General features: G+C 43.8%; 1 protein-coding gene across 2 annotated transcripts in view; it reads right to left on the bottom strand.

The window, feature by feature from the left end:
- Positions 1-14,472, bottom strand: part of HELLS (helicase, lymphoid specific) — a 50,453-nt gene that overhangs the window by 29,053 nt on the left and 6,928 nt on the right. The window contains exons 6-11 of one of the 2 annotated variants that reach the window (XM_090056685.1): positions 14,323-14,387; positions 11,902-11,943; positions 9,739-9,963; positions 5,410-5,592; positions 5,017-5,160; positions 1,061-1,257 (exon numbers count right to left, since the gene is read on the bottom strand). In XM_090056685.1, the coding sequence (XP_089912811.1) occupies positions 1,061-1,257; positions 5,017-5,160; positions 5,410-5,592; positions 9,739-9,963; positions 11,902-11,943; positions 14,323-14,387 (856 nt within the window). The remainder of the gene's footprint in view (positions 1-1,060; positions 1,258-5,016; positions 5,161-5,409; positions 5,593-9,738; positions 9,964-11,901; positions 11,944-14,322; positions 14,388-14,472) is intronic. The other variant, XM_090056686.1, reaches the window with a different exon arrangement.

The raw sequence follows: 14,472 nt of genomic DNA, 5'->3' as shown, positions 1-14,472 counted from the left end.
TGGCTTTCAGCACCTCTTTTCTTTCTCTGCCCTGTGCCATAACTGGCTGCAGTAGTAGCAGCAGCTGCCACTCCCTTCCCTGCCTGTCCTGTCTTATGTATGCTTCAAGGAAGGGGGCACTGAGCTCCTGACCAGGCTTTTGCCTGGTGAGGCTGTCTCTACACAGTTCTGACCCTGTGGCCTTTCACAGACCAGACAGCCTTGACCCCAGCAAGTCAATGCTCAGGTAAGGTTCTCCCTACTGGTGGGGGGCAGTGTGCAGCAGGAAGAGGGCCAGGAGCCACAAGTTATCTAGGTCCTTCCAGGCCAGTGTCTGGTACGGACATAGGCACTGCTAATGCAGTGCTGTGGTGTCTTCCCTCATGGCATTTTGGGCCATGACATTTGGGCAGAGCTGGGAGCAGCTGGCATGGCTTCCGCCTGACCCCAAGTCCCCAGCGGCCACATCTGGGAAGAGCTGCACCAGGCATGAGCCGAGTCAGCTGCACCCTGCGGCCAAAAGCGTCATGCGGGAACACAGTGCCGCACCAGCCTCGCCTGGCTCCGTTGCATGCCAGGGACTTGGGGCTGGCGGAGTGGGGGGGGGGAGGGGGGGAGAAAAAGAAAGAAACAGTTCAGCACCAACTTAGCTAGGCCTAGATACACCATGGCTCCTAGCCCCCCTTCCCCTCCTCTGTGCCACACCGTATTCTTGGTGCCACACTGTATTTCTGTGTTTGGTGAGCCATTGTGGGGAGGGGTGGACCCAGCCCAAGACAGCTCACCCAAACTCTAAGCGGCCCTCCAGCTCAAATAACTGTCCCCTGCCCCCCCGAGTTATTCCATATGCATTATTCTTTATTACTAAAACCAGTCTCAACACCAAATATAGGGTTATGCTTGAAAAGCACCACAAGTATGAAAAATGCCTTTACAACAAGTAAAATTAAAAAGAACATTATTTTCATCACAGAACTATGATGTATAGAAGATCTGACAACCATGTACCTCAAATACATGTGTTAATTAAAATACTTGGTGTACTGTATTATTGCTTCTGAACTATTAGACTGTGGCCTACCTTTTCAAATCATCAAACACATCTGGGAGCAGGAAGTTAAGCAGAGACCAAAGCTCTGCCAAGTTGTTTTGCAAGGGAGTACCAGTTAACAGAAGTTTATTGTCAGCATTAAACCGTTTTAATTCCCTGATAAGACGGCAGTTCATGTTTTTAATCCTATGACCTTCATCCACTATCAGGTACTTCCAGAAGCAATGCTACAAAAGAAAAGAAAAGGTCACCTACTACTTCAGAAAACGTGATCTTCACTATAAAGTAAATGCTGAATAAGTAGTACTACTTAATAAAAGCAGCCAGAGACCACCCTTTGTAAAGTATCTCTCTCAGCTAATACTGCATGACACCCTCAAAAAAAAAAATCGCATAGCACCTCTGGGTGCCACGGCTGCCAAGTTGAGAACTGTAGATTTAGACTAACAATGCAATTGCTGTCAGTCCTGGGTATGACCATAAACTCCATCTGACTGAAGGGTTTGGTGGCTACATGGTGGGACTACTCATGGTGTAGTAGTTCCTATATACTTCATAGACATTTGGGCTGGAAGGGACCCTAGAGGATCATCGAGTCCAGCCCCCTGCCCCAGGGGCAGGAAGTCAGCAGGGATCATAGGATCTCAGCAAGATAAGCATCCAAATGTGTCTTGAAGGCATTCAAAGTGGGTGCTTGAACCGCTTCTGGTGGCAGTCTATTCCAAAACTTGGGGGCTCTAACAGTGAAGTTCTTTCTTATGTCCAGCCTGAATTGGTCATGGCGGAGTTTGTGACCGTTCGATCCTGTCATCCCTTTGGGCACTCTGGCGAACAGACGTTCCCCCAGATCCTGATGAGCATCCCAGTAAATTTATAGGTGGCCAGCAGCTTCACTCCAGACTGCACTTTTCCAGGCTGAAGAGCCCCATGGCTCTCAGCCTCTCATCATAAGGTCTGTTTTCCTGACCTATGATCATGTGCATGACTCTCCTCTGCATCCTCTTAAGCTTCTCCACATCCTTTTTGAATTGTGGAACCCAAAACCAGACGCAGTACTCCAGCTACGGCCTCACCAAAGCCAAGTACAACAGGAGAATGATATCCTTGGACAGCCCACAATGTTGCAACCTCCATAGTAAGGCGAGTATAGGGAGCCACAGTGATAAAATTATTTCCAGGAATGAAGTTGGGGCAGAGGAAGGGAGAGAGAAAGGTTTTGCCTACATCCAAAGTCTAGAAACTTTTTCTATGCGAAGTTCAGTGCCTCCATACTTTGAAATGGAGATCTGAAATTTGATGTGGGGTGGCCTTTATGGCACATGTCCTCCTCTCTTACGCACTAGAAATTTTTAGCTCAATTTACCGACGATACTACAGGCAGTCCTCGACCTACAAAGTTTTGAGTTACAACGTTTTGCACGTTTCAAGTTACGTTTATAAATTGACACCATTTCAGCTTTATGACACCAGTTTTGACTTACAATGCTTGATCCGATGCAACACCACACCAGCGAATAAGTTTGCTGTGTTGCTCATCTCCCTGGAGGACATCTGTCCAAACCTGCTTGGACACTTTCTTTAAGAAAGCAGACAAGACTCCAGAAATCTTGCAGCCAAGACTCCTGGGATGACTCCAGCCAAGAACCCTTCAAGAGTCCAACTCTTCAAAAGTCTAGCAAAGACACCTCAAAGAAGTCCTTCCAAATCAATATCATTGCTATTTACAATATAAATACATTAATTTAACTATATTACTCATCTATAGTTGATCAAGTACAAAATTCTGGGGTATCTTTGGTGAAAAAAGGGCATCAGGCCTTGGTTCAGGGACCAACCCCCCATTTATAACATTGTTTCTTATGAGAAAATTGGTTCCGAGTTGCAATGTTTTGACTTAAGACATGGTTTTCAGGAACCAATTGTGTTGTAAGTCCGAGGACTGCCTGTATCTGCACTGGCCATGCAACCTACATGGGAGAGCTGGGCAGAACTTCCCAGCCACTGCAGTTTCTAGATACACTGTGCCATTTCAGATCTGACACTAAAGAATGGGGCTTCTCTCTCCTGTGTTCTAATTACCTCAGCTTCCTCTATGTTGTTTGGGCTGGGTAATCAAATTTAGAGGTGACAAGGTCTAGACCCTACAACCAGTGTGGGAAATGGAGCAACGGGAAAGCCTAGAAATATGTGGATAAAAACTGGGTCAAGAAACTGGTAGGTGGGGGGAAGAGACACTAAGTCTGCACAAGATACCAGGGAGGATAAGAGAGCAGACAAAGAGCTTTGATGGGGTGAAGGGCTAGGAACTGGCCTGGGAGAGGAGAGAGAGCTTGGAGGCAGTATAATGAATTCAAAATAGGACCATCTGGAAGTAGAGAATGGGTATAAAACAAAGAGCTAGCAGTCAGGAAGAAAAAGGACTGTGATAGATTTGAAGGGAAAGGGCAGAAGAGTATCTACAAGAACATGCAATCTTCCAAAGGTTGGCATGAAAACCAAGGATTCCTGGTCATCCCCTGCAGCACAGCATCTCAACCCCTCTAACTTTGGTCTGCAGAAGACAAACGCCTGCTATGGCAATAGTTTTCAAACTAGGTCATCACGGGTTCCACAAAGATATTGGGGTTAATGGTCAAGCAGGTTGGGAGGTGGTGTGCTACCTTTGTCACCCCGGGTCACCTAACTCTATCAGGTTAGACAGGCAGCAGAGCCAAGAACAGGTTTGACAGCAGAAGCAGTAATATGAAAGGGTTCCGTGACTTTACAAAGTTTGAAAACCACCGTGTTACAGCTGTCATTTCTTGTGTTAGATCAAGAGACAGAAGGTTCCTATTCTGCTGATGAATACAACAATGCTGGATGATGGAAATTGGTTTTCCCCCCTCTAAGAAATGATGCACAAAAAATTATGTTGTATGTTAGTTTTCTGAATTCAGGTCCTGGGGTCTGTGTTGAAATGGAAGCCACACTTGGAATGTATGAAATGGTTTATGTTGTTACATACTCTGAAACAGTCAGGCCATGAACCATGTAGCCTGAATTAGTGGATGCTTGTCTCTGTGCTTTTTATTTCTCCATCTGTAAAATGGAGATAGTTCTCTTTTTATTTCACACAGATGTTGTGAATATAATTTATTAAGTTAGCAAAAGTAGTGCACTGACATTGTTAATTTTCTCCCAGACTATTTCATCTTTAGAGCAGGGATTGAAAAGTCCTAGTTAAATAAGGCCCAAGGCCAATTATCAACCAATAAAGGGGGGTGGGGGGAGAGGAGAGGGAAAATACTGAATGGCTGCTCAGTAACTGCACAGAGTAGGGAGTATTTTATATTTTTCATGCACAAAATTAGCACTTAAGGTCTAAATATGTGATCGCTATGTATACATAAGTGGCCAAATCAAGGTTGCACAAGCTATCCTAATTCTCTAACTCCTGAGCAGCTGATCCTCAAAGCTGTGTTCTTTAACCATTTTTTGTGCCTTATTTATAAGCCATCACAAACTGATACTAAATTTAAATTTTATCCAGTTGGCTATAGAAGGCTACCCTGCACCAGAAACACATCTAGACTATAGCATGAAACCTGTCCAAAGGACAACTGTTATTAAGTGACTACTTTAGAAAGGCTAGGTGTGTTAAGTAAAAAAGCTGGTGGATTAAACACTAAGGGAGAGGTGCACTTCCAGATGGGTTTACCATATTCCTTGTTTGTTTTCTTTTTTTGTCTGTCAATTTTCCTGCCATTTCTCCAAAATCCCTCTCAATAATGCATCCTATTTTAAGAACTTACTTAACTATTCAAGCTAGGCCTCAAGCCACTGAAAAAAAAAAAACAAACACGTGAAAACATACCTATTCCTACTTTGGGACAACTTCTTGGTAGATAGTGTATGTGAAGATTTCAGTGGAACAGAACACATGGCTTTAAATGATTAGTCATGAGGCCCTCCACCCTGTCAAATGTTTGAAAAAAAGATGAGAGTACCTGCAAGGCATTTCTGTCTCTCATGGCTATTTCAAATGAAGTAATGACCACAGGATGGATCTGCAGTGATCCTTGTTGCCTGTGAATTTTGTGAACCAATTTGCGACGTTCCTGCTGGGCTCCATGGTACAGCATTGTGGGAATCTAATATAAATCAGATTTGAACATTGAATCCATTTTACAATTACATCTAAGAGAAGGTAGCACAGACACTTAATACTGTGAAGTTATACATAAAACTACCAAATAAAGCACTTTTAAATTTCTATTAATATGAAACAATTGAAACATTTTCTACAATCACATTAAGAATCGTCCTCACGCTTTTAGAAGACTGGCTAGGAACATGAAATAATTTACTCTTCTGAAACACAAAATGACTTCATTTTTTACCTCTGGAGCGAACCTCTTGAATTCAGACATCCAGTTAGGAAGTGTAGACAGGGGACCACATACTAAGAATGGTCCAGGAACTCCTCTCTCTACCATCAGTGCTATTGTTGCTATGCACTGAATAGTTTTTCCTAATCCCATTTCATCAGCCAAAATGCCATTAATGCCATTTTCCCAAAGCATCTACATATATAGAAAGAAACATTTTTACATTAGTATATATAACACTTGTGACTGAATTCACAATTCAGTTTTTGCTAGCAATTTTTCCACATCCACATACCTTGCAAAATTGTATAAGGTCTTTTCCTTGCCTACATTAAATAGAAACAATACATAGGAATGTACTAACTGCATAATCACGTGCACACACAGTGTCAGTTTTGAGTCCATTCAGCCATGTGAAAGTTTAAAAACCTGGACAAGTTAGATATTTGCTTGTACTTAACTGAAAACCCAGTCCAATTTATCTGGTAGTTTTTTGTTGACATTTCTCAGGCTTGTTCCTAAACTCAGAAGTAAAGCTTTGGTATAATTCTCTTTGGCCATATCTATGCATGCACCTAACTGTGGAGTAGTTTAATTAGCTGCACAGTAAAGCAGCTAATTAGACTACTACACCAGCTACACATTCCATGCTATTAGGCCATAGTAATCTAATTAACTCTGTAATAAAATAGTGCTGGCAGGGACAGTACTATCTTACAGTAGAGTAATTAACTGTGATTAAACGCAAGTGTAAACTGCACCTCATCAGCCCAGCCAGCCAGGAGCAGACAGGTGCCTAGCCATATAGCTCTGCACTTTCAGCACCCTTGTGCCCCAGCCAGTTGCTCTGCTGCCTGCCACCGCCAGCTGGAACCCAGGGCTAGGTGGCCCTGGTGTAAGCTGCTCCACCCTGGCTCAAATAGCTGCTGTCCCATGTGCCGGTGTAGCTATGCACCCAAGAGTAGTTTACTCCAGCTCAAACTGCTCCAGGGTTTATTACTTCAAATTAATTCATATGTAAATGCATCCTTTGGGTACTTTTGACCTCACCAAGCAGAACACGTTTCATGCTCCAACCACTTAGAAATTTTTAATATTGAAAAAATAAAAAAAATTAAAATTGCACTTAGACTAGCTCCAGGATGACTACTTCAAAGCACACTCAGAAAAAGCAGAGAGGAGTACAGATGGTTAAAAAAAAAAAAAAATATCAGCACACAAGTAGGAGTCTGCCAAAGAAGCAAGACTTTTTACCTAACTTCAACTGCCTGCTTTCACCCCACTAAAGCCAGTAAGTTGATTTTGGTTAAAAATTAACTAGCAAAAGATAACCCATGCTTGAATCCTTTAATTTCCCTTTGAAACTGTTCACACCCTCCTTTTAATAACCTTTGAACCTGCTTCCTGTATATCAATTTCCCCCTTGTGTTAGGAAGCCAAGTCTGATTCTGTCCCAAAAAAAAATGTATGGCTACATTATGAGCTCTTTCTTGGTATATTATAACCCAAGCCAGTGATTCTCAACCAGGGTGATGGGAACGCTGGGGTGCCACAAGATCCTTTGAAGGGTGCCATAGGAAGTGTGAAGAGATAAACAAAGTATGAGGAGATAATCAGGTAAGAGGCAGGCTCATGCTTTAAGTGTGAAGAAGTAAGCAGACTGGTTTGTGTTTATGCTGACATGACGGTCTACATTAGGGGTATGAGGAGCTGTGTTCTCCAGTGCCTGACCAGCGTTAACTACCTGCAGAAATCCTTGAGACAGACAGAGTCCTATGACTGGGGACACAGGAAAGCGATATCACCACGAGAGAACAAAGGATGAGCAAGATAAATACGAGGATGTTGTTACTGCTAATACAGCTTGTAGATATGGAACTATTTTGGTGCATCTGTATATAGAGCAGATATTTTGCTCTGAAGGCCTTTCTACTCACAAAGAACGAACCTTATCTCCTTAATAGTAGCCTATCAGCTTATATTTAGGGATCCTTAACAGACCATTCCAGGGTAAGTAGAGTAATGTCTCCAGTTCAGTGGTTCTCAACCTTTTGACTCAAAGCACTCCTCCTTAACTTGAGAACTAAGTGGCATCCTATTTCAAGAAATGACATTTCTTACAGTGTTTACCTCCTTACAGATGGGTCAGGCAGTGGGAGTAGAGGAACAACTATACGAGGGAAAGCCTGAGTCTGCCCTTATCTGCTCATCTACAAACTCTTTGAGGATCTCACATGCCCCAGCGTACCCCCACATCTGACTGAGAATAACCGCTCTAGCTCATTCATGCCATATGTCAAGACCACTGTTTCTCAAACTTCTCAGACTCAAGGTACACCGTGGAAAGTGAAAAATCCCAACTCTCTTTCTGACTGAAGAAAAATACAACAATTCTTCTGTTACAAAGAACTCAGAACAACCATACCAGGTCAGAGTGTTTTTTTGACACCATGGCTTCCTAATTGAAATCTCTGGGTTTATCATGTTAATCTCATGTAGGAGTTGGTACACTTAACAGTGCTAATATTGCATGGCTCATATAAAAGCAGCTCATAGCATCACAGGGTGTCATGTGATAAAATCCATTTTCCTCCGTTACTAAGACATCTAGCACTTTACTTCTATTTTCAATAGAACATATTTAAAGAAGGCTTTTGACTCACTATCATTAAATACAAATTCGCAGAAAGAGGAAATACAGGTGTTTAAAGCTGAGTTGGGCCTTAACGGTCGCAAGGTTTCTGTATTTGGGGAGATAACAGTAGAGGAGTACCACCACAGGAGTTGCATTCAGAAGGACCTGAAAGGGGACAGATTAATAAATACTCCCATAATAGTACGGTGACCACCTGACCCCGGTTTGGCTGAGATAGTCCCACATTTCAGAGGCTGTTCTGGTGTCCTGGCTGTTCGTGAGAATTAAAGAAGTCCCAGATTTGTGCCACCCTGCCCACAAGTGCCTGGCCTGGCTCCTCTGAGCAGGAGCTGAAGGTCAGGGATGAGCTGGGCTGAGCCTGGATCCCCACCCTTGGAAGGATTAGTTGGGCTGGGGCACCTGTGGGGGGAGCAGTGCAGAGGCCTGTGGCTAAGCCCAATCCCCTGGGCACAGACACAGTGTGGTGCCACACTGCACCTTTCCCCTGCCAGCAGCCTCACATTCTGCAGCCACAGCCAAAGCCCAGGATGCAACTGGAATCCCAGGGCAGTAGCCACCAGGAGGAGGTGCCATGTGGCTGTGCAGCATGGGCTGGCAGAACCCAGGGGCACCATTCCCAGTCAGGTACAGCCTCTTTGTGTAAAGGGTGGAGTCCAGATGTGGGCCTCTGCACTGTCCTGCCCCACCCTTCTCTGCCATCAGGACTCCTGGAAGCCACAGGGTTGGGGCTTTTGTGCATGTCTATGAGAAGAGCAGGGTGCAAAGGCATGGTGGGGTGCACCTAACTCTCTGCTGCTGATCTGGGGAGATTAAATTGCTGGAGCCGCTGCTGTTGTTTGCTGGGAGCCTCTCCTGCCTTGCTGGAGGTAGGAGGCCACTGACAAGCCAGGATGTGCAGTGGAAGGAGACAGATGGTGGTAGTGGCTGGAAGGGGGCTGCATAGTCTGCTACTGCTCTAGGTAGGCAGGTTGGAAGGCAGCCTGCAGATCCCTACCTGCCAGCAGCATTTTTTTTCCCTAGGCAGGAAGACAGAGACAGGGACAGGAGGATGTCCAGTCACCAGATCCTGGCAGGGGATGGAAGCAGCAGATGGCAGTGCAGCTCTAAGATGGCAGAAGCCAGCCCAGTGAAGCTAGGGGTTGGGAGGCAGTGAAAACCTGGATCATGCTGGCTGCACAGACATGGGCTCCACCTAGTATCGCAGCCAGCACACTGAAGGGCTGGTTATACTGCAGGGGATGCATGCAGTACCCTCCCCCCTACCCCCCCCCCCCATCTCAGATTTCTTTACCTTGTCCCAGATTTCCCTAAAATTATTATTATGGTCACTCTGCATAACACAGACAAAGAAAATGAGCAACTGGAAGGGGGAAAATTCATGGAACAATGTATAAAGAAGTCTTTGTTACACAGTCAACACTCCACCTTTCCATTTAGGGGAAGAGTTGATAACACACATTATCACTACAGTAAGAGGCAGGAAGACTAGATTTGATGTTAGCACTGTTAAAAAACCCACCAAAAAAACCCCCATACCCCCAAACCCTAGAAGACTTAAAAACACTACACATCCAGACAGTTCCTCATGTGTCATTGCAAAACTAAAAGATGTCTGAGGCTGACAGTTTTTTAGAAATTCTTTACTGCCCTCTCTTTGCCACCAGTTTAAAAATATCAGTTCATACCCTGAGCCATTCCATGCCTTCAACTTGGTACCACCGCATAACACCACCAGTAAAAAGCTTTGGTTGTTGAAAGGGTACTGGCTGCCCACTGAATTTCCGTACTGGATCAAGGAAGTGCTTGGCATTGTGTCGCACAGCTTGAGATAGCCTATCTTTAATGACACTATTAGAGTCTCCATTCTTCTGTAGGTCTTCCGCACACAGTTTATGAGAAGAGGTTTCATCCTAGGGGGATGAGTTCAGAGAATGTTTTAAGTACAGACATAGCACAGTTTAGTTATCCCAGACCCTCTGTAAGCTGCTGAGATTTCTGGCAAATCTGCAGTCAATATTAGTGCTGCAGGTAAACAAATAAGCCTCCAGTCAAAGATAAAAGCAAAGATTTAGTTTGAGTGGAGGCGGTGGGGGGGTATAGCCCTGAGCCAATTTAATATTCATTGCTACATAGCTGATTCCCTTGCAAACTTGTATGCTACATATCTGTACTATCAGAAACTTAATTCATTTTTCTCAAAGATAAAAATTTGGGATTTCACTTTTGAAGGCCTAGGTTTAACATTCAGTTAATGTATGACTAAATGCCACATTTTAAAAACATTTAATAAAGTGGAGCCTAACTTTTTTGGTAGGCATACCACAATTTAAGCCGCACACCCCCTCCAAGTGTCATACGAATCCCATTGCCTTGCCTGATCTGATGCTTTGCACCACGATCCCTCCCTGACCTTCTGCTCTGCTTTCTGTTCCCTCTCCAATCTGCCACATATGGAGGCTACCCATACCACTTTTGGCATGTGTGCCATGGGTTTGCCACCCCAATCTAACAGATCAGGCAAATCTGTAGCAGGACAAGTTTACAAACATTATATCAAGCTCCTCATAACAGGTGCTGCATATGAAAATTGTGAAAGCTTGGACAATGTCTCTTGCAAAAAAATGCAATACAATGGCTGGGGCAAGACTGGATTGTGATAAACAAGACTGCCACAAGAATGTCAAATTCTGCTAATGGCTGCAAGCCATTAGGCATCAAGACAGTGGAGTGCTTATGCCACCCAATATCAGACCCATGCCATAAAATATTAAAAGTAATGTTTAAAAGTATTGGCAGAGACCTGGCCTGCTCCTCACATGTGTATCTAAGACAGCCAGTGAAGGCAAGGAAACTACATACGCATTTCAATTGACCTAGCAGCTAAAGAAAACAAAAGACTAAATATGCATCTCAAGAGAAACTCAAGAGTAACCAATGTCTCTAAGCATCCTGTTTACCCACTCAAGGCTCATCACATTTAACTGAAGTGGCTGCAAACAAGTCTTCACACCTAGACAGATCCAAAACAGGAGCCAGGCAATTTAACAACTGTAGGAAAAATGCTTCGAAGCTGTACAGTTCAACAGCATAGAAACAAGACAGAACTGCCACCAATGTGTGGACAGTCCAAGGTAGACCAAGAAGCCATTCTGCCACCCAGCCAACAAGCAAAGGAGCCACACTTTGAGGCTGTACAAGAACTGCTTCCTGCCCGCATTGGGTAAAGATCACTTTGCAGCTAAAGAGAATACAAAGACTAACAGCTCGTTTCATATTGGGAAAGTCTTTTTCTGTTATTTAGTTTTGTAGCTTATTAGTAGTTATTAAAACAAACCTTTCTGCTATTCATCAACTGATTGTTGTGTCAATTCTCAGAGCACTAGGTTTAAAAACCTGCTTCCTAAATCTATAACTGCGTTGCACTTAAAGTGCTTACTGCAACAAATACAATCAAGTCAGGTAAAAGTTAAGTAACAAAAATATCATAGCATTATTGTTCTTCCATTCCTGAAATTACATTTATCCTTTATAAAAAAGATGCAGATTTTTGCTTTTTTCTTTTCAGCTGAAATAAAGAGGTGTAATGTTTAAAGACATTCAAGCTCCAAGTTATTCAATTGTTGTCTATATCCTTAAATCTCTTATTGTATGCACTATAACAATACATGACTGTTATAAATACGTTTTCAGTAGCCAAATAAAAGACATTATATGTAGAACTGAATGATGGAAGCAGGGAAATGCAATAAGGAATCTTGAGAAATTAAAAGCATCTTGGCAGATAATTAAAGATACATATGTAAGTTGGCATAAAGTGCACTTATAAGGTGTGATCTGTGCAGACATACCTGATTTTCTACTTTGCTTTTTTTTGCCACTGACAAGATTTCCTAGAAATAAAAAGCAAATGGACAGTAAAGCATGCCTTGCTAGCCACCCTGAAGACTAATACTGCAATATGCACTTCTGTAGCATGTTTAATCCAAGAAACTGAAAAAACTTTAAATGAATTTCAGTACATCATAAAAGTAAATATTTCCATTTGTAGATAAGGGAATGGATACAGAAAATTTAAGTATGTTTAAAAGCTATACAGTCAGTCAATCCTGAGAATTCTTATCCAAAAGCAGCTGGATAGAAAGGAAAAGAACATCTTTCATTCCAATTTAAGGATTGCTCATTTTTAACAAATTATATGTAGTTATGCTAGATAGCATAAAAAGAGAAATCACACACCAAATTCTAGCCTGCAGCTTCTCCAAAACTGCACTTGACAATTTACTGTTAATTAAGGAATTATATTGTATTTATTATTCATGGATGAGGCAGATTCTGGCCTTTTCTCTCTTAAAACATGGGGGGGGGGGATGAGCATCCCTCATGTGCTTTACAGCTCTGCAGTAAAGCATCACCATCTACATGTGCACCAGTATTAGCGTGCAGTAAATTAACTAACTCTGCCATAAGATAGTACCATCAACGACAGTAATATCAGCAGGGATCTGGGTTCTCCGTTTCCCATGGAAAAACTGAGAAAATTCCAGATTTCCTGTTTTTAGCAGAGAAAATGCAGATTCTTTCTTTTAGCAGAGAAACCCGTGGATTTTCCTGCTTTTGCAAAGAGTTCTGTGGGGTGTCCGAGTTCCAGCCTGCAAGAGCTGTTTGCAAAAGCATCAGGGAAAGCCCCAGCCCTGCCCTGAGGAGCAGGGCCTGAGGCATTTAGTTAGTTCCAAGTGTTGGGTCATGCTCCATTTCCTTCTAGAGCTTGTGAAGAGGTAAGTAGGGTTTGCAGGAACTGTGGGGCAGGGCTGTGGGGAACGATTCCCCCCCCGCGTGCAAACCCCCGATCCCTGCTGGAGTGCCCAGCTTCAAATTGATGAGGACTGGGGGTTTGCATGGGGTGGGGGGAAAATAACTGGTATGAAGCCAACCACTCTGGCAGGGATCAGGGGTTTGCAGCTGGCCAGAGCGCCCGGCTGCCTGTATGCGGAGCACTAGCAGCCCAACTGGGCTTGGGCCTTCATGTTTCATGTGTAGCCGGCCAGGCACTCTGGCCAGCTGCAAACCCCTGATCCCTGCTGGAGTAGTCAGCTTTATACTGGTGATCCCTCCCCAACCCCTCGTGAAAATCCCTGATCCGTGCCAGAGTGCCCAGCTTTATACTGGCAAGGACTAGGGTTTGCACAGGGTAGAAATCGCCAGTATAAAGCCAGGCACTCCGATAGGGATCGGGGTTTGCAGCTGGCTGGAATACCTGCCCAGCTACATGTTAGGCATGGAGGCAACAAGCTCAGTCGGGTTGCTACCACTCCACGTGCAGGCAGGTGGACACTCCAGTAGGAATTGGGGGTTTGCAGCTCGCCAGAGTGCCAGCTGCCTGCAAGTGTAACATGGAGGTGCCAGGCTGGGCAGGCTCCAGACCTCCACGTGCAGCTTCCTGCATTCCTACAGAATGCTACACATGGAGGTACAGAGGTTGCTCAGGTTGATGGCAGCAGCTCTCACACCACCCCCGCCACTGCTACCTGCCTACAAACACCATGCTCAAGCCCACCCCGCCACCCTTCCCCCCCACATCCAGTCAAATATTGTTATATTTAATTTACATATTTTTTAAGAAAGCAATTAATTTTGCTTAATGTTGAGTTTTGCTGCACACAGTTTTGAATGTCCTGTATAGCCAAGGGAATTATGTGCAGAAGAGGTCTCAGCTGTGGCCCCAGCCCCCTCCCACCCTGTGGGGCTGCCTGGGGACTTCTTCACAGCCTACTATCTCCCAGCCAGGGAGCCTTCCCCACGTCTTCCACCAGTTCACAACCGCTGCAAGCATGCCCTCTGTATCCTGCAGGGCTGGGGGGCACCATCAGGGTTGTGGGGGGGCATTTAATTTTAATCACGGATTGCGGGGGGGCGGTAAATCAGAGAATTTGCAAATTTTTAATCATAGAAAACCAGGATCCTTGAATATGAGAGATAGTACTATCAGGCTACTCTGCCCTGGCTCAAACTGCTGCTGTCCTGAGCGCACATGCACAGAGGAGCAGTTTGAGCTGTGTCAGAGTTTATCTGGCCAGATTAATTGAACATGTAGATGCACCCAGAATATCACGAACATTCCAGCTCAACACGAATATATTCTGAATATGCTGCATTACTTTCAAATACTGCTGTCCTGTGGTGAACTATATCACAATCTAATACTAATTTACAGAAAACAATTTTACATTTGCATTAAGCTAAAGAAAGTACTCTAGTAGTCAATCTATTACCTCTTTGGATATTACTTCTGAAATGTTATAGGTTCCATCTTCTCTTCCTCTTTTCTTTTTCATGGCTATTGAATGATATTACAGAGATCATAAAAGCTCAAAAACTATTGGTATACATTTTTTATCTAAAGAAAATTAAACATGGACAAA

The sequence above is a fragment of the Crocodylus siamensis genome, chromosome 7 (assembly GCF_052110815.1).
Source record: "Crocodylus siamensis isolate JL-2025a chromosome 7, ASM5211081v1, whole genome shotgun sequence".
NCBI lineage: Eukaryota > Metazoa > Chordata > Crocodylia > Crocodylidae > Crocodylus > Crocodylus siamensis.
Note: the sequence above shows the minus strand (reverse complement) of the source record. Positions and strands in the feature narration are given on the sequence as shown.